General features: G+C 44.8%; 1 protein-coding gene across 1 annotated transcript; it reads left to right on the forward strand.

The window, feature by feature from the left end:
• Positions 1-4,070: 4,070 nt before the first annotated feature.
• MUC22 (mucin 22) lies at positions 4,071-23,251 on the forward strand. The gene is made up of 5 exons (XM_031667029.1): positions 4,071-4,797; positions 13,768-16,467; positions 16,528-18,252; positions 20,364-20,749; positions 22,877-23,251. The coding sequence occupies exons 1-5, from the start codon at positions 4,728-4,730 to the stop codon at positions 23,210-23,212; spliced, it is 5,217 nt and encodes a 1,738-aa protein (XP_031522889.1). The 5' UTR covers positions 4,071-4,727; the 3' UTR covers positions 23,213-23,251.
• The last annotated feature ends 2,521 nt before the right edge of the window (positions 23,252-25,772 follow it).

The raw sequence follows: 25,772 nt of genomic DNA on the forward strand, positions 1-25,772 counted from the left end.
ACCCTGAGGCAAGAGAATAGCTTGAACCTGGGAAGTGGAGGTTGCAGTGAGCCAAGATCGCATCATTGCACTCCAGCTTGGTCAACAGAGCAAGACTCCGTCTCAAAAAAAAAAAAGAAAAAAGTTAGGTAAGTTAATGATTCATATTTTCTTGAAAATATGGAAAAACATATCATAAGAGAAGCATTTTTGTTTAATTCACCAAAATGTTATTGGGGGGCTATAAATTGAACACAGAGTCTTACAAGGCAAAGGAAATTTTTAAGAAGTGTATAAACATATCTTTTGCTGCAGAGGAGTATGATAGGGTGATCAATAAAAGCCTTTCACGCAAAAAAAATGTTACAGATCATATGACATCCCGGAAAAGACAAAACTAAAAAGACAGTCAAGAGTCAATAGTTGCCAGGGGTTACTAGGGTTGGGTGATGAATAGGTGGAGCATAGAGGATTCTTAGGGCGTGAAACTACTGTATATGGTACTACAATGGTGAATGCATGTCATTGTGCATTTGTCAAAACCCATAGAATATAGAAGAGTAAACCCTGATGTCAACGAGGCGGGGAGGTTGTGCTTGCGTAGGGGCAGGGAGTCTATGGGACCTCTGTACTTTCCACTTAATTTTGCTGTGAACCTAAAACTGCTCTAAGAGATAAGGTTTATTAATTAGATATACTGTTATATATATATACATATATAGCAGTAGAATATTTATATTACTGGTATTTAATATTATATATGGAGAGAGACCAGTAGAATAATATGGGGCAAGTAAAATGGAACTATAAGTTCATAGAGCAGGAGGAACCATTTAAAAACCTAGACTATTGAGGAAGAGCTTGCTTATATGTTATTCAAAAGGATAATGGAGGCTAGGTGCAGTGGCTCACGTTTGTAATCCCAGCACTTTGGGAGGCTGAGGTGGGAGGATCGCTTGAGCCCAAGAGTTCAAGACCAGCCTGAGCAATATACTGAGACCCCCATCTCTTAAAGTAAAATAAAATTTAAAAAAGGATAATGATGAGTATTGAGATGCTGCTAGTGTTTAGAGTCTATTGGAAACATTTTAAAGAGCAGTAAAAACTTTTATTATTTCAATATCTATATTTACAACATGGTAGAAATTACATTCTGTGCAATAATTAAATGTATGATAAAAATTTAGATTAAACGTAAACAGAGGAAGGAAAACAGCTTTTCAAAATTGTTTTTGAGTGTATACACGACAAAAAATTTGAAGACAGGCACTCAAGGACATAGGACATTTCTACACAAATGGTGGCTCCAGATAGCTGAAGAAGCCTAAGCAGCTGTAGGAGAGATCTCCAAATCCAGGGATGGTGGCCACCATCAGTGTGGTCCATTTGTGGGAAAATGGGTCACAGACATAGACCATATCAGGCTGTATTTCACAGAAAATCTTGCTTCTTTTTGTTACTTTCTGATAAACCATATGCTATATGGAAGGTACCATTGAGACTCCTTGTGATGAAAAGAACTCTACTTGAATTGGGGATAAACTAAAATTAGAAGGGAAAGCAGACACGTTGTCCAGCCAGGCTGAAGAAAATCTAAGCTGGGACAGGGTGAGGTTGAGAGAGACGGCAGCGAGAATCTGGAACACAGGCATTTCCTAAATCAAACTTTCAGCACAGGTCATTCAAGAGCGAATTTCAAATCTATGCCATGTTTATAAATTGTGTACTCTACATAGTTGCCGGGTCCCTGGAATTCCCTACACTGTGCGAAACTAATCTCTTACTCTCTAAAACAAACCCAAGTCCTAAGCCCTCAACCCCTGTGTGCTCTTTCCTTCGTAGTCATCAGAACCCTAATGACTCAGCCTCTTCAAGGAAGCGTTTAAAAAATGATCTCGGACGAGTCAGCTCCACTCGAGCAACCTGCTTCTAACTCATTAATTTTCCTGACATGTCCCTTATGATGACTCGTCCATCTGTTTTGCAAATTCCACGTAGCTGGGCCTCTGTAGCTTTGTGGTTTTACATTCTGCGTATTTTCTAACAGTGACAGCTCCAGAATTTCTACATCAGACGAGGTTGGGAACAGGCAGTCTGGTTGGAGGAAGATATTCAGGGACCAGACTCAAAGTCCTGTTTGGACATGACACCCTCCTTTTATTATGACGAAGAGCACAGGCTCTGCAGCTGGACTGATAGTTTAATTCCTGACTGCATCACTTACTAACTTTGTGAGTTTGGCCAAATTACTTGACTTCTCCATGATTTAGTTTCCTTATTTATAAAATGAAGACAATGGTAGTACTGTGTCTCCGAGTCGTCGGACGCCAGTGCAGGATCCCGGTGACCAGATGGGATGAGAGGAAGCTCAGGAGATACCAGCTTGAAGGGCCCAAGTCCTGTTCCCACACTGCCAGTAGGAGGCACAAATTCCCCCTCAGAGGACGTGCGGGAAAGAAGAGGAGGAGGAGAGAGTCCTTGAAATGGGAAAAACAGTCCCGAGAGGGACATTAAATTTCGTATGGCCAAGTGTTTACCCAAAAGAGACCTGAAACATTGTTTTTGTTTTCTTTTCTTTTTTTTCTTTCTTTCTTTTTTTTTTTTTTTTTTAGACGGAGTCTCACTCTGTCACCCAGGCTGGAGTGCAGTGGCATGATCTTGACTCACTGCAACCTCTGCCTCCCAGGTTCAAGCAATTCTCCTGCCTCAGCCTCCCAAGTAGCTGGGATTACAGGCGCCCGCCACTACGCCCAGCTAATTTTTTTTTTTTTTTTTTTGTATTTTTAGTAGAGACGGGGTTTCACCATGTTGATCAGGCTGGTTTCGAACTCTAAACCCGCCCACCTTGGCTTCCCAAAGCTCTGGGATTACAGGCATGAGCCACCAAATGTTTTTTCTTTTTTATTGTTTTAAATTCTCCCCCCCAAGCTTATTGAGGTATAATTGACAAATAAAAATTGTGTTTTCAGGGTGTACAATGTGTTGATTTGATGAGTATACACTGCGAAATAATTACCACTGTTGAACTAATGAACACATCATCAACACATATTTACCATTTTTTTCTGTGTGTGTTAGCAAATTTCAGATAGACAATACAATATTGTTAATTATAGTCTCCATGTGATTAAAGTCCCAGAACTCATTCATCTTATAACTGAAAGTTTGTACCCTTGACTGTTGTTTTTAATCTTTAAATTGAGGCTTAAAATATATGCAGTAAAATGTGCAGAGTGGACACATAAGTGCTCAAGTCGTTGAATTTTATTTAATTATTTAACATATTTATTTTAAATAAATAGAGACAGGGTCTTGCTATGTTGTCCAGGCTGGTCTTGAACTCCTGGGCTCACACAATCCTCCCACTTCGGCCTCTCAAGGTGTTGGGATTACAAGCATGAGCCACTGTGCCTGGCCAATTGTTGAATCTTAATACATGCATACACTCACCTACCCACTTTCCAGATCAAGATGTGTCAAGGCTTCACCCCAGAAGCCTCCCCTGCCTCCTCCCCATCAGTGCCACCCCAGAGGTAGCCAGTATTTTGACTTCAATCATCATCAGTTGATTTTTCCCTGTACTTGACTTTCATATAATCAGAACCATACAGTATGTCCTCCGAAAGAGACACTTTTAAAAGAAAATGAAATTTAATCACCAATATTTGGCAAGCTTAAACCCATATCCTCATTTCCAAGCCCAGCCTTCCCTGCCATTGGTGGGAAAGAGTTCGAAAACTGAATTGGGTGAGTTATAGCAAGTCAAACTACATTTTTCCTTGCATATCTGAGTCACACGGGGTCACTTTCAATCAACTGCTAGTTGTGAGCCTAGAAATAGGGACCCAGGTGAGTTAGGGTCCCTGCCCTATGCTTAAGAGCCATTGCCAAAGATTGACTCAGGGAAATGGGCAGTTCCGTGCCCCATCCTCTTCCCTACTCACTTCCGCTTGATACTAGAAGTGAGACTCACTCAATGTCCGGTTTCCCACCCTGGGAGAGCTCACGGGGAATGGAGTGTGTCACTCACACAGCCACGTGCTGCTCTGCAGCTGGGAAGGAGCACTCTGGAGAAAACTGGGCGTGTGTCCTGATGCTCTTCTCACCCTCCAAATCCCCAGCATCCCCCAGATAGACTGCTGTTGACCTTTACCATCCATTTGTTTCCTTTTCTTTTCCTCCTTTTTTCTTCTACAAAGGCCTCCTGCTTTGAAAATGAGGCATACCTAGGGAAAACAGGTTTCAGGTCAGCTCTGGTTCAAAGGGTGGGTCCCTTCCACTCCGACAAGTTTGATCCCCTCATTCTGCCTCTCTCCCTGCCCCTCCTCATGTGTGCGCCCTCTGGTCTTACCGACTCGGCTCTCTCCTCCGCCTTGATTCCTGTAGGGTACATTTTTCCAAACGGCCCTGCAGAAAGCACAGTGCGGAGATGCCCCTCCCTGGGGAGGGAGGACCCAAAGCTCTGGCCTCTCCTACTCAGTATCAGCTATAAATGCCACAGATACGCTTGCGAGGAAAAAAGAAGAAAAACAAGAAGCCAAACTGTGGAGCAATCTGGGGGCTCCCTGCAACCATCCCACCTGCCTACAAGGCTTACCCTGGCAGTGGCTGGCCTTTGGGTCTTTTTGTGCAACTTTATTTTCTATCAAGGCCCAGGGGGTTTGCCCCTTGTCTCTCTGCCTCTTTGACCTATTCTTCCTTTGGAACCCAGGCATCTAAATGACAACTTCTATGTGCATCATTTAGTGATGAGAAGAGGAAACATTTCTCCAGCCTTCTGGTTCCTGTGGCTGCTTCTCTTTGGACTTCTGGGACCCAGTAAGTTACTTAGCAGTTAAGGAAGGAGAGGGGCATGGAGGCCACATACAGCCTGAAGGAGAAGGGGGATCCCCTGTCTAGGCATGACTCTTCTTCCAGAAACGATGATGATTCTTTTTCTTTTTTTTTTTTTTTTGCTCATTTCTGCAAAAGCCAATACTGATCCCAATTCCATTGACTATGACTCTGATGCTATCTTAGAAGCAAATCTGTATTAGTCTCCCCGAGTTGTGACTGCGAGCACAAGTTGTGGGGCGGTGAGGGGCGGTGCTGGGGAAATGAGGTGGGGGTGAGACTTTTACTTTCCTTTGTATCTTGGATAAAAGTTTTGTTTTTAACTGGAAAATTCTAGTTCCAATGGCATTCTTAATTCCAAATTAAAACCAGGATCTCAGTCTAAAGTCAAGTAAAAATCCTTCAATCCTTCTTTGTTTGTTTTCCATAGGTTATCGGGGTACAGGTGATATTTGCTTACATAAGTAAGTTCTTTAGTAGTGATTTGTGAGATTTTGGTTCACCCATCACTGAGCAATATACATTGCACCCACCCTATTGGTAGTGTTTCATCTCTCGTCCCTCCCCCGTCCTTCCTCCCTAGTGCCCAAAGTCCATTGTATTATTCTTATGCCTTTGAGTCCTCATAGCTTAGCTCCCACATATCAGTGAGAACATACGATGTTTGGTTTTCCTTTCTTGAGTTACTTCACTTAGAATAATAGTCTCCAATGTCATCCAGGTCGCTGCAAATGCCGTTAATTCATTCCTTTTTATGGCTGAGTAGTATTCCTTCATATATATATGCCAGTTTCTTTATCCACCTGTTGATTGATGGGCATTTGGGTTCCATGACTTTGCAATTGTGAATTGTGCTGCTATAAACATGTGTGTGCAAGTATCTTTTTCGTATAATGACTTTTTTTCCTCTGGGTAGATACCCAGTAGTGGGATTGCTGGATCAAATGGTAGCTCTACTTTTAGTTCTTTAAGAAATCTCCACACTGTTTTCCATAGTGACTGTACTAGTTTACATTCCCACTAGCAGTGTAGAAGTGTTCCCTGATCACCGCATCTACGCCAACATTTACTTTTTTTTTTTTTTTTTTGCTTCAATCCTTTGGATGCTGCCAGGTCCAAATCCATGTCTAATCCCCTGAGAATTTCCTTGGTAGGAACAAATTGGAGGTCAGCCACTGAGGGGTTGGCTCTGGCATTGGATCAGAGGTGGTTGTGAAAGGAAATAGCCCAGGGGAGAAGTGAACTGGGCTCCGTCCTGGGCTCCGTGTGATTCCAAAGGACTGTCTGAGAAAGTTCCGTTCACTCCTGTCTTTGATTTCTTACATCAAAGTATCTTCCCTAATTATAAGACACCAGGTTAATCAGCTTATCCATTCCATTGCCTTTACTGTAGGATAGCACTTCAAGAAGCGGGAGGTGTGGTTGAAAGAGAAGGTCTAGGTTGGATGATGTGGAGGATTTGGAGTGCTTCCCCCTTCTTCCTCAGTATGCGTCTGTTTCCTGCACCCTACTGTGGATTCGCTCCCTCACACACTTCAGCACTTCTTTTTCTTCCCTTTCCTGTTGCCTTCATCCTGAATGCTTCAGCTGTTCTTTATCTACCCATGCCTTCCAGATCCACCCGTTGCCTGTCCTAATCCCGAACTCCAGTCCTATCTGTCTGATTTTAAGCAAGAGTCCCCTTACCTCAGAAGAAACTGTCATTCATGTAGTCATTCAACAGACATGTATAGAGCTCCTCCTCTGGGCCAGGCACTGCTGCGTGCTAGGCCACGGTGAGGAATGGAGTGGGAAGTGCCATGGTCTTGGCCCCCGTGGAACTCTTGGTCTACTGTAAAACATAGACTTAAATAATATTCCCTTACAAAAGGGAACAAGCATGCAAGTGCTGACAGGCACCTCCTCTTTTCCCACCACTAGGTCTTTAAAGTGACCCACTGTCTCTCCTGTAGCCCCATTACATTGGATTAGCAAGGACCAACTCCTCCATTTGAACGCTGGGTGCCTTCTCATCCTCCTGCCGTCTCAGGGGCTTTGCTCAGTGCATTTCTCCTTTCCCTCCCATCTCACTTTACCTTTCTTGAATCCTTTTCATCAGCATCCAAACAAGCTCAGTTCTGTATGCACAAGTATCATCCAAGGAGATGATTAAAAACTTGAGTTTCCAGGTCCTGACACCCCACCAAGCAAGATCTTGATTCAGTAGGCTTGGTGGGATGGTGTGGGTTCCTCAGACAGTGTGACCCCAGAGGTCCCTGGACCAAACACTGTTTGAATGATGTCCATCCTAATGTCCCTGCTTCACTCCTCAGCCACCGCCTCTCCCTCCGCTCTCCTTCCTCACTCCCATTCTTTTTTTTTTTTTTTTTTGGAGATAGAGTCTCGCTCTGTCACCCAGGCTAGAGTGCAGTGGCACAATCTTGGCTCACTGCAACCTCCTTCTCCTGGGTTCAAGCGATTCTCCTGCTTCAGCCTCCCGAGTAGCTGGGACTACAGGCGCACACTGCCACACCCAGCTAATTTTTTGTACTTTAATAGAGATGGGGTTTCACTGTGTTGTCCAGGCTGGTCTTGAACTCCTGAGCTCAGGCAGTCTACCTGCCTCATCCTTCCAAAGTGCTGGGATTACAGGTGTGAGCCACCATGCCCAGCCCCTCACCCCATTCTTGAAGGCCTTCCCCACATTTGCTATGTCACTTCTCACTTCCCATTCACTTGTTGATTTTATTTTATTATATTAGGTAGTGCATGTAAGTAGTTCTGAAAAAGAAAAACTTGTAGTCCTACAAGTCTTCTCTTAAAACTTCAGCCCCTGACTCCCTTTCCCCAACTGCTTCTTACTCTGAGTCCTGCTTCCCAGGGTTCCTGTTGGCATTTACCTTCATACTGCATTTATCTATTTATTTAGAGACAGGGTCTCGCTCTGTCACCCAGGCTGGAGTGCAGTGACACCATCATAGCTCACTGCAGCCTGGTACTCCTGGGCTTAAGGAATCCTCTCACCTCAGCTTTTCAAAGCACTGGGATTGCAGGCCTGAGCCATTACACCCAGTCATAAATTCTCTTACTACCATTACTTCTTTATTGGTTGAGGTTTTTTTTTTTTTCCCTGCTTCGGGAATGATTTATTGTCTTCCTTCTAATGAAAAGGAAGATTTAGGTTAGACTACTCCCTCTGAACACTTATGTCTCACGTTCCTGCTCACAATTCTCCCCAAATGATTGTACCAAATTTTTGGTGTTAAATTTGCATTTAGCATTTACATTATGATAACTATAAATGTTACCTCTAGTAACATTTATAACTGGGTCATATAATTGCATTGTGATGACCATCCGTTCTTGTAATTTTTGTTTTTCTAGATATTAACAATAGCCTCATTTTTAAAATTTCCATAGTTTTCTTCATATATACCATTAATTTATCCCCAAATCTCTACCAGAATTATCCCTGCCTTTTCAATACACATGAGGCAATCTATCAGTTTCACTTTTTTCCCTTGAGCAATCCCATTTGGAAGCCTCTGTCCAACCAGTATTGGTTGCTTGCTAGGTCTCTTGTCCTTCCTGCAATTTGTATTCAGCAATGTTCTGGAAATTCCCTTTTTTCCCTTGTAAATTCCTATTTTTTTTCTGGATTTATTTTTCCATCTCAGGGCAGCACTTTCTCTAGAAGCTTCTTGAGAGAGAGTTTATGGTGGAAAATTATTTTAAAACCTTATGCAATGTTAGGGTAATGCTAAGCTGCTGTAACAAGGAGATCCTGAAAGTGACTTTGAAAAATAAACAAGTTTATTTTTCTCCCTTGTACCAGTCCTAAGATAAGTATTATAGGATGGTTGGAGCTCTGCTCCATGTAGTCATTCAGGGATCCTGGGTGAATATGACTGTTCCATCTTCAACATATGGTTTCCAGTGTCATCATCATTTCAGCCCAAGGAGAGGGCAGAAGAACAGTATTTTGTATTATTTTATGATACAGTCAGTCAAGGTGTAGCCACAAGAGGAGAGGCTCACAGGCCCTAGAGACAGGAGGCATGGCACTGCCATACTGGACCACCTGAGAAAGACACCAAGATAGTCAGGAGGCAGAAGACAGGAGTGAAGGAAAGGTTTATTTAGGTCTTTCCTTTTATTGGGGTTTCTGTGGGAAAGGCAAGGAAAGGCAGGGCGAACAGTTTAGGATTGGCTGGTTTGAATAATTCCTGTGTTCTTTGAGCTATATAGCTGATTACTACCTAGTTGCCTGGTACTTGGCTTTGGAATGACTAAGGCAGATAAATATTGTTTTCTGGAGTATATGGGCCAGATAGAGGAGCTATGGCTCTGGAATGGTTAGTTTGCATATCAGCTCATGCTCCTGGCTGGGCCCTTTGCTGCTTCTAAGAATTGGCTAGCCTGGAAGGTGCTATCTCTCCCTAGCTAGAAAAGTTTGTTAAGATGTGAAAACATGATAACATACAGAAAATAAAAATATATATACAAGCAGAAATCAAGGAATAGGTATTTACTCTTAAAGAAATGAAATGGAAATTAGTATGTATTCCTTCCCTTTAGGGTCCTCTGACTAGGGCTTAGACATGTAGCCCTACCTAGCTACAAGAGAGGTTGAGAAATGTAACTTAGCCATGTGCCCAGGAAGAAGAGAAAAATGGGCCTAGCTGTCCATAGACCTTATATGTCTGAAAATGTCTTATTCCACCCTCACATTTGACTCATAGTTTAACTGGTTATAGAATTCTAGGATGGATACGATCTTTCCTCAGGATTTTGAAGGGATTGATCCACTGTTTCTAGATTCTAGATTGTGAAGACTGATATCATTTAGTTTACTGACCTCTTGCAAGAGACCCATATTTTTTTCTTCTGCATGATTTCAGATTTTTAAAATTACTGTTCTAAAATCTCATGATATGGTGCCATAGTATGGATTCTTCTTTCATTGTGTTAGGAACTTGTACAGTACAAAGTTATATCAGTCAGGTCTGGAAAATTTTCTTGCTTTTTTTTTCTTTGATAATTGCCTCTCATCCATTTTCTCTGTTCTGTCTTTCTGAAAAATCTTATGATTTGGATATTTGACCTCCTGGACTGACACTCTAATTTTCTTACATTTCTTCTTCTGTCTTCCAATTCTGTCATTTTATTTTTCTTTTGGGGAGATTTCCTCAGCTTCTAAAGTCTTCAAATCCTTCTAGTGAATTTTGAGAGTTTTTTTTTTTTTAATTTCAAAGAGATCTTTTTTTGTCTACAATCATTTTTAAAATGGCATCTTTTATTTGTTTGTTGTTGTTGTTTGTTTGTTTGTTTTCACTCCTTCCCATGAAGGAGCATCCAGTAAGGTAGAAAGAAAACTCTAAAAGGTGAATCAAGGAAGTCAAGAGAATAGAGAGGCTCTAGAAAAATGTGGTAGTTAGCTGATTATCATTTAGATTACTGACCTTGTGGTGCTATACTTTCTCTTATATTGCTGAGGACATTTGAAGTTGGTTCTACTATTTGCACTGTCTCAGTTCTCTCTGACTTTGCTTCATAGGGATATTTGTTTTGGTCTCTATATTTCAAGCTAGAGATTTTCTTCAAATATCTGGTAATCCCAGAATGTCCTTTGCATTTGAAAGTGAGGCAACAATATGATGCCTGGAAGCTTTGCGTGCAGAGGTAGGGCCTGTCAGCTGGCGAACTTAGCTTTAGGGTAACTTAGCAGAGACGTGGCAGTTTTGATTGGGAAGATCCTTGAAATTTCAGTATCTAGTGTTGTCTAATTTCTTTCCACAAGAAGAATTCTCCAGATCCTGTCTAGAGCATACTAGCAAAGCTGCTGAAGTGCTGGAAGCTGAGTAAGGGAAGAAGTAATGAGGGTTTTACAGTTCAGGGTGTAAGCATTTCCTTAATTGCACAGTTTCAGTAAAACTGACTTCTGCCCTCAGCAGTGCCTGAGATCACTGGTCTAGAATTTCTTTGGTTTCAATATCTCCAGAGATAAAATCCTAAGCTGTTATAAGGGAGAGAGGTGTAGTCATCCAACTCCTTGAGTGGAAGGAGGGATCTGGAGCTGAGAGACAGTCCCTAGCTACGTTGTATTTCAACCATCTTTCCTGTATTTAGTCAAATGCCACACCCAAAGCTTCAGAGGAACCTGGCTGCAACTCCTGAATCTTTCCAGGATTCCATAGAATTAATAATTTACCAGTAGTTGACTTACTCTCACCCCCAGTGGAGGCCTGTATGTTGAAGCTTTCTCTTTGGAGGTTTACCATTCATCCTTCTGCCATTATCTTTAAAAAAATAATTTATCTCCTCTGCTGTTGTCATCTCTCCATCCTTTGTCCTTGTGGAGGTATGTCTTTTGTTATTTCTCTACTTTTTATTCTTCTGTGAAATCCGTAACCCTCCATATATACTTATTTATACTTTTATTCATTCCAGTTGGGGGCTATCCCATCATGAAAATCTGTTTTCAATAAACTAAACACTCACTTCCATATTGTCTCTGAATCCAGTGGACGTGGCCCAGGCCATATCTTACTTGATCTCTCTGCAAAAATCAATTCAGCTAACTACCATATTTTTCTAGAGCCTCTCTATTCTCTTGACTTCCTTGATTCACTTTTTAGAGTTTTCCTTCTATCTTACTGGATACTCCTTCTCAGTCTCATTCATTCGCCTCTCCTCCTCTATCTGAATGACACAGCATCCAGAGCTTGGTCCAGCGCCCTCTTCTCCAACTATACTCTCCCAGACAAATGATCTCAGTCAGCCTCAAGGCTTTAAATACCATGTATATTTAAATGACTTCCAGTTTTATATCTTTTGTTTTGATTTCTCCTCTGAGAACTAAGTGCAGGTTTCTAACTGCCAACAAACAGTCTCCTGGATATCTAATGGGCACAAAAAGTTCAAAATCTCTAATATTTCCAACCTCCACTTCATCCCTATTCGTTCAGATAAATAAAACAAATTTCCAACTCTCTGTGTAAGCCCCAAAGCCAGAAGTTGTTCTTGACTTCCTTTCCTGTCATCCACTACATGCAGCCTTTCAACACTTCCTATTGGTTCTACTTTTCTAATTTCAAAACATAGCTTGTATTCATCCACCGAAATGTATCTCCCCTGCTACCATCCTAGTCCAAGCAATGATTACTACTCTTAACCAATCTTCTGTTATCACTCTTGCCCTCCTACATGCCAGTTTTCACACAGCATGCTGAGTGTGATTTTTTAAAAACACAAATCAGTTTTGTTTTCTACTTTCTCTTCCCTTTCTGAATGATTGAGCCCCAGATCATCAGGTGAGGAAGAGGAAAGCAGATATCAGGGTTGGACAGGAGGGGAGACAGCAGTGGCCCAGAGAAGGATGTAAGAAACTAAACTGGGGCTAGGTGCGGTGGCTCACACCTGTAATCCCAGCACTTTGGGAGGCTGAGGTGGGCAGATCACCTGAGGTCAGGAGTTAGAGGCCAGCCTGGCCAACATGGTGAAAGTCTGTTTTTACTAAAAATACAAAAATTAGCTGGGCATGGTGATGCACGCCTGTATTTCCAGCTACTCAGGAGGCTGAGGCAGGAGAATCCCTTGAGCCCAGGAGGCAGAGGTTGCAGTGAGCTGAGATCGCACCACTGCACTCCAGCCTGGGTGACTGAGCCAGACTCCATCTCAAAAAAAAAAAAAAAAAGAAAGAAAGAAAAAAACAAACTAAATTGGGTGAAGTGGACTTCTCCACAGAGTGGCAGCCTGGCATGTGTTGTCAGAATCTTGTGAGGGTGAGAGGGAGTATGGGGTGGAGGGAGTATGGGCTGAAAATAAATGAATAGAATACCAGTGATTTTGTGAGACAATATTCTGTCTACAATAAGTGTAATTGAAGTTCCAGAAAAGGAACCGAAAAAATGTTTAAAGAAATGGTAGCTGAAAAAATTAAATTTGATGAAAACTATAAACTCACAGATCCCAAGACCTCAACAAATATCAAGCAAAATAAACTTTAAAAAATCATACCAAAGTACAATGTAATCAAATAACTAAAAATCAGTGATAAATGGGAAATCCTAGAACCAGCTAGAAAAGAAAAGACACATTATGTAGAGAGGAGCAAAGACAAGCATGATAACTGACTTCCTGTGAGAAACTGTAACAACCAGAAACTCAAGAAGCAACATCATTAAAATACTGAAACAAAAAATCCTCTATCAACCTAGAATTACACGGAGTAAAAATATTTTCAATATGAAGATGAAATGAAGGCTTTTCTAGACAAGCAAAAACTGGAAGACTTTACCTCCCGGAGACTGACTTTTGTTTGTTTGTTTGTTTGTTTTTGATATGGAGTTTTGGTCTTGTTGCCCAAGCTGGAGTGCAGTGGCGCGATCTTGGCTCACTGTAACCTCTGCCTCCCGGGTTCAAGCGATTATCCTGCCTCAGCCTCCCGAGTAGCTGGGATTACAGGCATGCGCCACCATGCCCGGCTAATTTTGTATTTTTAGTAGAGGTGGGGTTTTTCCACGTTGGTCAGGCTGGTATCGAATTCCTGACCTCAGGTGATCCGCCCGCCTCGGCCTCCCAAAGTGCTGGGATTACAGCACGAGCCACCGCGCCTGGCCCAAATGGCTGCCTTCTTATCCTTCAGATCTCAGTTCATATGTCAGTTCCTCAGACAGACCTTTTCTGACTCTAGTACCTAAAGCAGCACCACTGCTTTCTTTAACAGCACCTGAGCCAATGTGTATTTATATGTTTTTATTTTGTATCTCTCTTCTTTACTAAATTATAAGCCCATATCTCTTTTGCTAACAGGAGTATGCCCAGAGTTTAGTAAAATTCCAGGTACATATTAAGCCCTCAATATCTGAATAAATAAATGAGCAAGCAGTACTGAGTATATGTTAAAGTAATGCTATACTAAACCTGCAAATTCATCCTTAATCCATTCCCCACCTTATTTATCCTCCACCTCAGGCTCTGAGAATACCACAGACTTCACAAAAGGCTCTGACACCACCACAGCCTCCATCACAGGCTCTGAGACCAGCACGGCCTCCACCATGGCCTCTACTATCGCCTTAACTGCAGGCTCTAAGATCACCACAGACTCTACCACAGGCTCTGAGACCAACACGGCCTCCACCACAGACTCAGGGACTACTAGAGCCTCCACTAGGACCTTCACCTCAGGCTCTGACACAACCACAGCCTGCACTGCAGGCTCTGAAACTATCGTGGCCTCCACCGCAGTCTCTGAGACCACAACATCCTCTACTATAGCCTCCACTACAGTCCCTGAGACTACCATGGCCTCCAGCACAGCCTCCACTGCTGGCTCTGAGACAACGATGGCCTCCACCATAACTTCTGAAACCACCATGGCCTCCACCACAAGTTCTGAGACCGCCACCGTCTCTACCACAGGCTCTGAGACCACCACCACCTCCACTGCAGGTCCTGGGGCCACTAAAGTCTCTATCACAGGCTCTGAAACCACCACAGCATCTACTGCAGGTTCTGAGACCACCTCCTCCACCTCCATGGCAGGCTCTGAGGCCACCACAACCTCAACTGCATACTCCAAGGTGATCACGGCATCCAGCATGAGCTCTGAGACCACTATGGCCTCCACTGTAGGCTCTAACACCACCACAGCCTCTACCACAGGCTCTGAGACCACTACAGTCCATATTAAAGCCTCTGAGACCACTACAGCCTCTACAGCAGGTTCTGAGACCACCACCTCCACCCCCACAGGCTCTCAGACCACCACAGTCTCTATTTCAGGTTCTGAGATCACCACCACCTCCACAGCAGGATCTGAGACTACCACAGTCTCTAGTGCAGGCTCTGAGACAACCACCATCTTCACTGCAGGCTCTGAGACCACTACAGTCTCTACCACAGGCACTGAGACCACCATGGTCTCCACCATGGGCTCAGAGATCACCACAAACTCTACTGCAAGCTCTGAGACCACCACAGTCTCCACCGTGGGCTCTGAGACCACCACAACTTCTGCTGCAGGCTCTGAGACCACCACAGTCTCCACCATGGGCTCTGAGACCACCATAACCTCTACTTCAGGCTCTGAGACCACCACAGTCTCAACTTCAGGCTCTGGAACCACCATGGCTTCTACCACAGGCTCTGAGACCACCACAGCCGCTACTGCAGATTCTGAGACCACTGCAGCCTCTACTACAGGCTCTGAGACCACCATGGCATCCATCATGAGCTCTGAGACCACTGCAGCTTCTACCACAGGCTCTGAGACCACCAAAGTCTCCAATGCAAGCTCTGAGATGACCACAGTCTTCACTGCAGGCTCAGAGACCATCACAGCCTCTACCATGGGCTCTGAGACAACCATGGCATCCACCATAAACTTTGAGACCACTGTAGTCTCTACCATAGGCTCTGAGACCACCACAGCCTCTACTGCAGACTCTGAGACCACAACAGCCTCTACTGCACATTCTGAGACCACTGCAGCCTCCACCATGGGCTCTGAGACCACCACAGTCTCAGCTGCAGGCTCTGAGACCACAGTCTCCATTGCAGGCTCTGAGACCACTGCAGCCTCTACTGCAGGCTCTGAGACCACTGCAGCCTCTACTAAAGATTCTGAAACCAACATAGCATCTACTGAAGATTCTGAGAGTACCTCAGCCTCTACTACAGGGTTTGAGACAACCACAGCCTCTACTACAGGGTTTGAGACAACCACAGCCTCTACTACAGGCTCTGAGACCACTATGACATCCACCATGGGCTCTGAGACCACTATGGCCTCTACCATAGGCTCTGAGACCACCAAAGTTTCCACTGCAAGCTCTGAGATGACCACAGTCTCTGCTGAAGGCTCTCAGGCCACCACAGCCTCTACCACAGGCTCTGGGACCACCACAGACTTTAATACCAGCCCTGAGACCACCACAGCCTCCACCATGGGCTCTGAGACCACCACAGATTCTACCACAAGCTCTGAGACCACCACAGCCTCTACTGAAGGCTCTGAGACCACTACAGTCTCTGCCACAGGCTCTGAGGCCACCACAGTCTCTACCACAGGCTCTGAGACCACCACAGCCTCTGCCACAGGCTCTGAGACCATCACAGTCTCTACCACAGGCTCTGAGACCACTACAGTTTCAACCACAGGCTTGGAGACCACTATCACTACCATTGAAGGCTCTGAGATGACTATAGTCTCCACCACAGGTGCTGAGACCACCACAGCCTCTACTGAAGGTTCTGGGACCACTGCAGCCTCCACTGCAGGCTCTGAGACCACCACAGTCTCTACTGCAGATTCTGAGAACACCACGGCATCGACTGCAGATTTTGAGAGCACCATGGCCTCTACTGCAAGCTCTGAAACCACCACAGCCTCTACTGAAGGCTCTGAGACCACTACAGTCTCCACCACAGGCTTGGAGACCACCATGGTCTCTACCACAGGCTCTGAGACTACCATCACCTCTACTGAAGGCTCTGAGACTACTACAGTATCTGCCACAGGCTCTGAGACCACCACAGTCTCTACTGAAGGCTCTGAGACCACTACACTCTCCACCACAGGCTCTGAGACCACTAAAGTTTCTATCACTGGCTCAGAGACCACTACCACTTCTACTGAAAGCTCTGAGATGACTACAGTCTCCATCACAGGCTCTGAGACCACTAAAGTTTCTATCATTGGCTCAGAGAACACTACCACTTCTACTGAAGGCTCTGAGATAACTACAGTCTCCATCACAGGCTCCGAGACCACCACAGCCTCTACTGAAGGCTCCGAGACCACCTCAACCTCTACTAGAGGCTCTGAGACCACCACATCCTCTACTACAAGCTCTGAGACCACTACGGAATCCACCATGGGCTCTGAGACCATTATGGCCTCTACCATAGGCTCTGAGACCACCAAGGTCTCCACTGCAAGCTCTAAAATGACCACAGTCTTCACCGAAAACTCTGAGACCACCATAGCCTCTACCACAGGGTCTGAGACCAGCACAGTCTCCACTCCAGGCTTTGAGACCATCCCAGCCTCTACAGCAGGCTCTGAGACCACCATCACCTCTACTGAAGGCTCTGATGCCACTACAGTCTCTACCACAGGCTCTGAGACCACCACAGCCTCTACTGAAGGCTCTGAGAACACTACAGTCACTACCACAGGCTCTGAGACCCCAACAATCTATAACACAGGCTCTGAGACCACCACAGCCTCTACTGCAGGCTCTGAGACAACCGCCACCTCTACTGAAGGCTCTGAGACCACCACAGCCTCTACTGAAGGCTCTGAGACCACTACAGTTTCTACCACAGGCTCTGAGACCACCACAGTCTCTGCTGAAGGCTCTGAGACCACCACAGTCTCTGCTGAAGGCTCTGAGACCACTACAGTCACTACTGTGGGCTCTGAGACCACCACGGCCTCTACTGCAGGCTCTGAGACCATCACAGATTCTACCACAGGCTCTGAGACCACCACAGCCTCTACTGAAGGCTCTGAGACCACTACAGTCTCCACCACGGGCTCAGAGACCACCACAGTCTCTACCACAGGCTCTGAGACCACCACAGCCTCTACTGAAGGCTCTGAGACCACTACAGTCTCCACCAAAGGCTTGGAGACCACCATGGTCTCTACCACAGGCTCTGAGACTACCATCACCCCTACTGAGGGTTCTGAGACCACTACAGTCACTACTGCAGGCTCTGAGTCCACAACAGTCTATATCACAGGCTCTGAGACTACCACCACCTCTACTGAAGGCTCTGAGACTACCACAGTCTCTACCATGGGCTCTGAGACCACCACAGCCTCTCCCGCAGGTTTGGAGACCACCACAGTCTCCACCACAGGCTCTGGGACCACCACAGCCTCTACTGCACGCTCTGAGACCACAACAGTCTATACCACAGGCTCTGAGACTACCACCACCTCTACTGAAGGCTCTGAGACCACTACAGTTTCTACCACAGGCTCTGAGACCACCACGACCTCTACCACAGGCTCTGTGATGACTACAATATCTACCACAGTCTCTGAGACCACCATGGTCTCTACCATAGGCTCTGAGACCACCACATCCTCTACTGCAGGCTCTGATGCCACCACCACCTCTACTGAAGGCTCTGAGACCACCATGGCCTCCACAGCAGGCTCGGAGATCAACACAGCCTGTACCACAGGTTCTGAGACCTCCACATCCTCCAGTGCAGGCTCTGAGACCAACACTGCCTTCATCATAGGCTCTGAGACCACCATAGCTTCCACTGCAAGCTTTGAGCCCACTGCAACTTCCCTCACAGGCTCTGAGACCACCACAGTCTCTATCACAGCTTCTGGGGCCACTGCAGCCTCCATCACTGTCTCTGCCACCACTTTTGTATCCACCAAGGCCACTGACGTTTCTATTCAGCCCATCACCAACACAGCTATGTCAGGTACTAACCCCCAGGTCTTCTTTGAGCTCACACATTTTAACTCCAGTGGCAACCACCAGCTGTTCACCTGTTTCTATCATCTCTGCCCTGGTTCAAATCAAGCCACCACACAGTTAGATATAATTTCCTCTTCTAGGCTGGGCACAGGGGCTCATGCCTGTAATCCCAGCACATTGGGAGGCCGAGGCAAGCAAATCACGAGGTCAGGAGATTGAGACCATCCCGGCTAACATGGTGAAACCGTGTCTCTACTAAAAACACAAAAAATTAGCTGGGTGTGGTGGTGGGCGCCTGTAGTCCCAGCTACTCAGGAGGCTGAGGCAGGAGAATGGTGTGAATCTGGGAGGCGGATCTTGCAGTGAGCAGAAATCACACCACTGCACTCAGCCTGGGCGACAAGAGTGAGACTCCATGTCAAAAAAAAAAAAAAGAAAAAAAAATTTCCTCTTCTAGAATCCTAATTGCCTCTACTCTGGTCTCACCTTTTTTTTGTTTGTTTGTTTTTAACTGCCCACCACTTCCACTGCAATCAGAATCACAAAATATAATAAACCACAAGTGCATTATGTCTGTCACATCTTCCTCCAGCAAGCCCGCCTCAACTCTGCTGGCCCATCACAGTTTTGTGAAATGCTCCCAGTTCGGTGCCAAGTAGATTATCTCTATTCAACCTATCATCTGTGACACCGCCACCTCCTATCGATATATTGACCCTAGTCCAGAGGCTGGCAGACCCCGTTTCATGGGTCACGTCTCACCTGTTACCTGGTTTTGTAAAGTTTTATTGGAACATAGTCATGCCCATTCATTTACGGTTTGTCTCCAGCTGCTTTTCCGCTTTTCAGTGTATTTGCAACAGAGACTGCCTGGCCCAAAAGCCTAAAGTATTTGCTGTCTGAACCTTTACAGAAAATATTTGACAACCTTTGCTCCAGTCTGAGACTAAACAACTTTGTTCGTTCTCTGGCACTGCCATCAGCAAGCTGGTTGCATCTGATTCTATTCTCTTGGTTCTGAGCACACTCACCTCTATTCTGGTCACTGGTGCTGTTTGTGACCCTATTTTAACCACTTCTGACCTAGGCACACCCATCGCTACCTAAGCTGCCACCACCGCCTCTGCTGTGTTGATTCTCGCTCGCACCTGTCTGAGCCCCTCCCCGCCTCCTGTCCCTGTGAGCAGCTTCTCCACTTGGGTCAGGTCCTCCCACATCTGCCCAAGAACACTCACCCCACCTTTGCTGGCCACCACAGTGTGGTAGATGATGTCACCTCTGTCCCAGCCACGGCCACTGGCATGCCCGTGAGTGAATCCAATTCTGTCATCTCCTCCTCCAGCTCCCTCCTTATGCCCAGTGATCACAGTCACAAGAGAAGCAGGGCCTGCTGCTTTGTATACCAGCCTGCCCACTTATTTTATTTTATTTATTTATTTTTAATTTTTTTCCATAAGTTATTGGGATACAGGTGGTATTTGGTTACATGAGTAAGTTCTTTAGTGGTGATTTGTGAGATTTTGGTGCACCCATCACCCGAGTAGTATACACTGCACCATATTTGAAATATTTTATCCCTCGCCCCTCCCACTCTTCCTCCAAAGTCCCCATAGTCCATTGCATCATTCTTATGTCTTCCTATTTTCGAAGCTTAGCTCCCACATATCAGTGAGAACATACGATGTTCGGTTTTCCATTCCTGAGTTACTTCACTTAGAATAATAGTCTCCAGTCTCATCCAGGACACTGCAAATGCTGTTAATTCATTCCTTTTAAACAGCTCGCTGTCTTCTATTTGGGTGGCAGCTTCGGAAGTCAAATAGATCTTCCACTTCTGAACCCATCACAATCACATTTCCTCAACCTTCTGCCTCCTCCATCACCAACCCCACCAGGTGACACATTCTACTTCCTTCTCTGTACGACACCCACCTCCATTCTGGGGACATGGGCACAGCAGAATCGCTTTCTACCATCTCTCCTCCCCCATCACCCCTCTCCTGAGCCATCTCCACCATAGGTTTGTTAGATTCACACTCCTCTGCTCTAAGCACCCCCATTCCTCTTTAATCATCTCTGCTACAAATGCATCATCTTGTGTGACCTGTTTCATAGGCACCAAGACCACTGGAACCAGACCCACCGCCTCCAGCTCTGTCACCATGACCTCTGGAATGGACTCCACGGCCTCTGCTGCCAGCCATATTGTGCCAGGAATAGTCCCAAACACCTCTGGCCTGGATACATCTACTAGGGGAGCATCATCTACCACCTCAGCCCCTGGCGTCAGGACCACCACAGGATCCACCCGTGAGCCAACTAGCAGCACCTCCCAGGAAACAGGCCCAGTGTCCACGGGCACGAACACAGTTAGCATGAGCCACATGCCCACAAACGTGATCAAACCAAGTGGATATTTACAGCCCTGGGCTATCATCCTCATTTCCCTGGCTGCAGTCGTGGCTGGTGTTGGATTGTCAGTAGGACTGAGTTTTTGTCTGGTGAGTACCCAGGGTGGGTTCATAGGGGAGCCTGGAGAGAAGGCAGGTCTTAATGGTGGGGGAAATCATGTCAGCAGTGCTTTGGAAAAATCCAGAATGAGAAAGGGGAGTAAGTTGGTGCACTCAGAAGGAAAGAATCACCTAGCCTGATATAAGGATCACAGCGAATCCTTAAGTCAGAGAAAGTGAGAAGCAAAGTAGACAAAGAGGAGGGAAAAGATGAAGTTGGGGCCAAAGTGAAGGGAAATACTGAGAGAACAAAGGAAATACTGAGAGAGAACAAGGAGGACATAAACATAAAGAAAGCAAGAAGCAGCTGGGCGCAGTGGCTCACGCCTGTAATCCCAGCACTTTGGAAGCCCAAAGTGGACAAATCACTTGAGTCCAGGCATTTGGGACCAGCTTGGCCAACATGGTGAAACTTGTCTCTACTAAAAATACAGAAATTAGCCAAAAGTGGTGGCATGTACCTGTAGTCCCAGCTACTTGGGAGGCTGAGGCACGAGAATCGCTTGAACCCGGGAGATGGAGGTTGCAGTGAGCAGAGATCACGCCACTGCACTCCAGCCTGGGTGACAGAGCAAGACCCTGTCTCGAAAGAAAGAGAAGGAAGGAAGGAATGAAGGAAGGAAGGAAGGAAGGAGAGAGAAAGAGAAAGAAAGGAAGAAAGAGAGGAAGAAAGAGGGAGAGAGGGAGAAAAGAAAGAGAAGGAAAGAGAAAGAAAAAAAAAGAAAGAAAGAAAGAAAGAGAAAGACCAAAGAAAGAAGGAAAGAAAGAGAGAAATAGAGAAAGGAAAGAAAGAAACATAAAAATGCTCAGCCATCCAAAATGCAGGCTTCTGATTGTCTCATGTATAACAAATTTCTGGTCCTCACAGCACTCTGCAATTCCTTGTGCGACCTGTGAATGTTACCCTCTGGCCTCCCACTCCATCTCTGCTCTCTGGTCTTGATTGTTCTTTGAATACATATTTTTCTTACCTTGATTTCACATTTATTTGTGTTCTTCCTGTGTTCTTGTGATCCTGTGGGTAAGTTCCCATTTGAAGAGTGAAGCAGAGTATAAATCAGTGGTGTGCTGGAGCTGGCTCATCCTAGCCCACAAGAGATTGTGCAGTTCTTCCCAATTCTGAGCTGAGTGGAGTGACACTGGTAGCTTAAAATATGCTGTACTGGAAATATTTACACCACAGCAATTGTCAAACACTGCAAATCAGCACTTTTCCTTCGGAGAGCCTGTTATTAAGTGTTGGACAACATACCACTGGTAAAAATGGACAAATAAAAAATACTTACGGAAGCCACAAAAGGTTTGGATAATATAGTCAATTTGCTGAGGTTCTTTATTTTAGAATTCTCAGCCTCTCTCCATATGTGGGCTACATAATAAATACCAGCATCTAAGAATTACTCCCTAAATTACTTTATTATTTCATTTGCAAGATCAAGAGAGAATAACGAAAGTGGACACTGAGTTTTTACTACATGCTAGGCTCAAGGCTGAGTGTTTAAAATGCATGATGTCATTTAATCTGGTCTACAATCCCGTGGCCATATTATATTCATCTTATAAGTGAGAGATCTGGAGCTCCATGATCTTAGCTATTTGCCCCAGCACATGTAGTGAGTGACAGATCTAAGACTCTAACCCAGGTTGGTTAGATTCTGGAGTTCATGCCTATAATCTCAAGGCTCTGTGTAAACAGCTTTCGAGGGCTCTCAATTCCACATACCTGTCCTCAGCTTCCTTAGTTGACTAACAAAGAGAAAGACTGTCAAGTGAGTCTCTGTGCCTTTCACGTAGGGGTATGGATTTACCTTTGTCTTGAAATTCCAAAAACACATCACCTTAGGATCTGCAGAACAAGGGCCTGAGTAGTCACATAAAGAGAATATGTTAATAAGGTAACAGGGAAGCTTATTTTCTCAGAGAGAGAAAGAGTAAAAGAACAAGGAGAAAGAGAGACAGAGACAGAGACAGAGATCATAGTAAGGATGGTGGTAAAGAGGAGAGAAAATAGGCGGTTTGGAAAAGCGAAAATCTGACATCGGTGAAATAGGCATGCATGGTGATTAGGGAGAGGAGACTTAATTTTCATTGATCAATATACATATTTTTTTCTTTTAGAGAGACCTTTTCTTCCCCCTGAGGAATTGTGTTTATTACCCCCATGGCCACAGCCATGGCCTTGGTCTGGACCTGGACTTGGGCCTGGGCTCTGGGACATTCCACAGCCTGGGAAATGCTCTGGTTCATGGAGGAGAACTTGAAATGGGACATGGAGGAACATGTGGCTTTGGACATGGAGTGGGCCATGGACTGAGCCACATCCATGGAGATGGCTACGGAGTGAATCATGGCGGGCGTTATGGACATGGAGGAGGCCACGGAGGAGACCATGGAGTGGATCACAGAGGAAGCCACCAAGAAGGCCATGGCAGGACAAGATGGCTGTGGCCATAGATTGGATATCAAAACATATTATGGGTGGGAGGGAGTCACTGAGGAGAAAAAAATAATGATAATGAAATAATTAAAATGGAGCATCGGAAGGTTCCCAGGATGTGATCTGTGGAGATGGACATGGACTAGGTCAAGAAAAGAAACAGCAAAAGGACACAGAGACTTTGGCCGGCTTGGAGGTGACTTCGAGTCAAAGCTTCTGTGAGTTTTTCCTGAGTCTCCGCCTCTGTTGTGGGGAGTCACGACGACCACCCTCAGGACATCTCCTCTCCTGTTTCCCGCCACATCAGGGTCAACGTTTCTCATCCCTGTTTCCTCATGGTGCTATAAATATTACCAGGACATGTCTAAGAAACAAAAGCACGTAATGAATGTATTATCAGGGCCACACGCTTATTTGTTTTCCTGTTTGTTCTTTCAGTTTTTTTTTTTTTTTTTGAGTGCTTATTATGTACCAATCACTATCCCGGGAGCCTTTAAATATGTCATCATTTGGCTGGGTATGGTGGCTTATGCCTGTAATCCCAGCATTTTGGGGGGCCAGTGCGGGTGGATCACTTGAGGTCAGGAGTTTGAGACCAGCCTGGCCAACATGGTGAAACCCCATCTCTACTAAAAAAATACAAAAATTAGCTGGGCGTGGTGGCGAGTGCCTGTAATCCCAGCTACTTGGGATGCTGAGGCAGGAGAATCGGTTGAATCTGGGAGGTGGAGGTTGCAGTGAGCCAAGATTGTGCCATTGCACTCCAGCCTGGGCAACAGAGGAAGACTGTCTCAAAAAAAAAAAAAAAAAAAAAACAGATCATCATTTAATCCTCAGCAAATATCTTGGTGATCTTGAGGTAGGCAAAGATACTTAAGAAGACACAGAAAGCACTAGCTATTAAAGGGAAGTGTGAGGATGTGGACTTCATTAAAGCCTAGTATCAGCATATACCTTTAAGAGGTATATTCTTAACTATAAAAGGAAAGTCAAAGATGGGAGAAGATATTGCAACACATATAACTAACAAAGGACTCATATCTAGAATGCAGAAAGAACTACAATTAGAAAAAGATGATGCAATTTTAAAATGGGCAAAATATTTGATAAATAGTTAACAAAAGAGGATATCAAAACAGCCGGTGAATGTTTGAAAAGGTACCCCATATCACTGCTTATCAGAGAAGTGGAATGTAAAACCGCAATAAGATATCACTACATACACACACCATAATGACTAGCATTTAAAATACCAAGTATTGGAAAGGACATTGAACAACTGGAACTCTGACACGTTGTTAGTGGGACTGTAAATTGATACAATTATCTTGGGAAAATGTTTGGCAATGCTAAAATTAAACACACATACCCTGTGACTCGGTACTTCCACTCCTGAGAGTAAATATCCAGCAGAAATGAATGCCTGTGTCCACCAAAAGACATGTACCATGCCAGCTTCATTCACACCACTGCAGGGTGGAAATTGACCCCCAAAGTCCACTGACATTAGAATGGGCAAGTAAATTGTGACATATTCATACAGCAGAATGCTACCCAGTAGTGAAAAACCCCTATGAAATCATGCAGTAACATTAATGAATCTCATAGTCAATGTTGAGTAAAAGAAGTCAAAACAAAAGTACCTACTGTATAATTCCATTCACATACAGTTCAAGAACATGTGACATAAACCTGTTGTAATAAAGGTCAGAGTTGAGGATGCCTTTTGGGGAAAAGGCTGACCGAGAGAAAGCATGAGAAAGCCTGCTTGCAGGGACAGACAGGGGAAGCTGAGAATGTTCTATATATGATCTGGGTGGTGATTACAAGGGTGTATAGATATGTAAAACTTCATTAAAATGTGCACATGAGATCTGTGCACTTTATGGTATGTAAGTTATGCCTCAGTTTGAAAAATGAAAAAGATATTCTGAAGCTATTTTCTCAGCATATTATGATATCCTGGTCAACCTGATCATGGAAGATTTCCTCTGCAGTGAATGCCCATTGGTGAACAGTCACATGGGACACACATACTCTCACCATCTGTGCCCTTCCCAAGAGACTCATCCACCTTCCTCTTTCCCAGACTTCCTTGTCATCAACTCACTATATCTTTCCACATCCCGAGTTATCTAGCCAAACTGTTAGCCACTGTCTATTGATCAGGGTTAACGTAACTCTGGTCATCTCTTTGTCCAGACAAAGTAAACAAAACAGATGCATTCTTTACAATTCGAATCACTGGGAGGATTTTCCTTCCCCACTGTCCTGCAGGGCTGCCCTGAGTGGGGCAGTAATGCTGCAGCAGCCTACTCTCTGTGGTGTTAGAATAGCAGGCAGAACCACCCACACACCAGAGGAAACCAAATCTTTCCTTTCTCAGTCAACTAGACATAGGAAACCCTTCATGTGACTATGATTATGGAGGGAGAGGTTAGGAATGTAGCTAGAGATGCCATTGGAGTTACAGCTCCCTACTCATGCCTCTTACTTGTGCCTTGAGGACTTAACTTGGCCAAATTCACAGGCACCACTTCCATTCAAGGAGGTGAGCACTGCTAAGTATGCCCAGTC

Source organism: Papio anubis, chromosome 6 (assembly GCF_008728515.1).
Source record: "Papio anubis isolate 15944 chromosome 6, Panubis1.0, whole genome shotgun sequence".
Classification (NCBI taxonomy): Eukaryota; Metazoa; Chordata; class Mammalia; order Primates; family Cercopithecidae; genus Papio; species Papio anubis.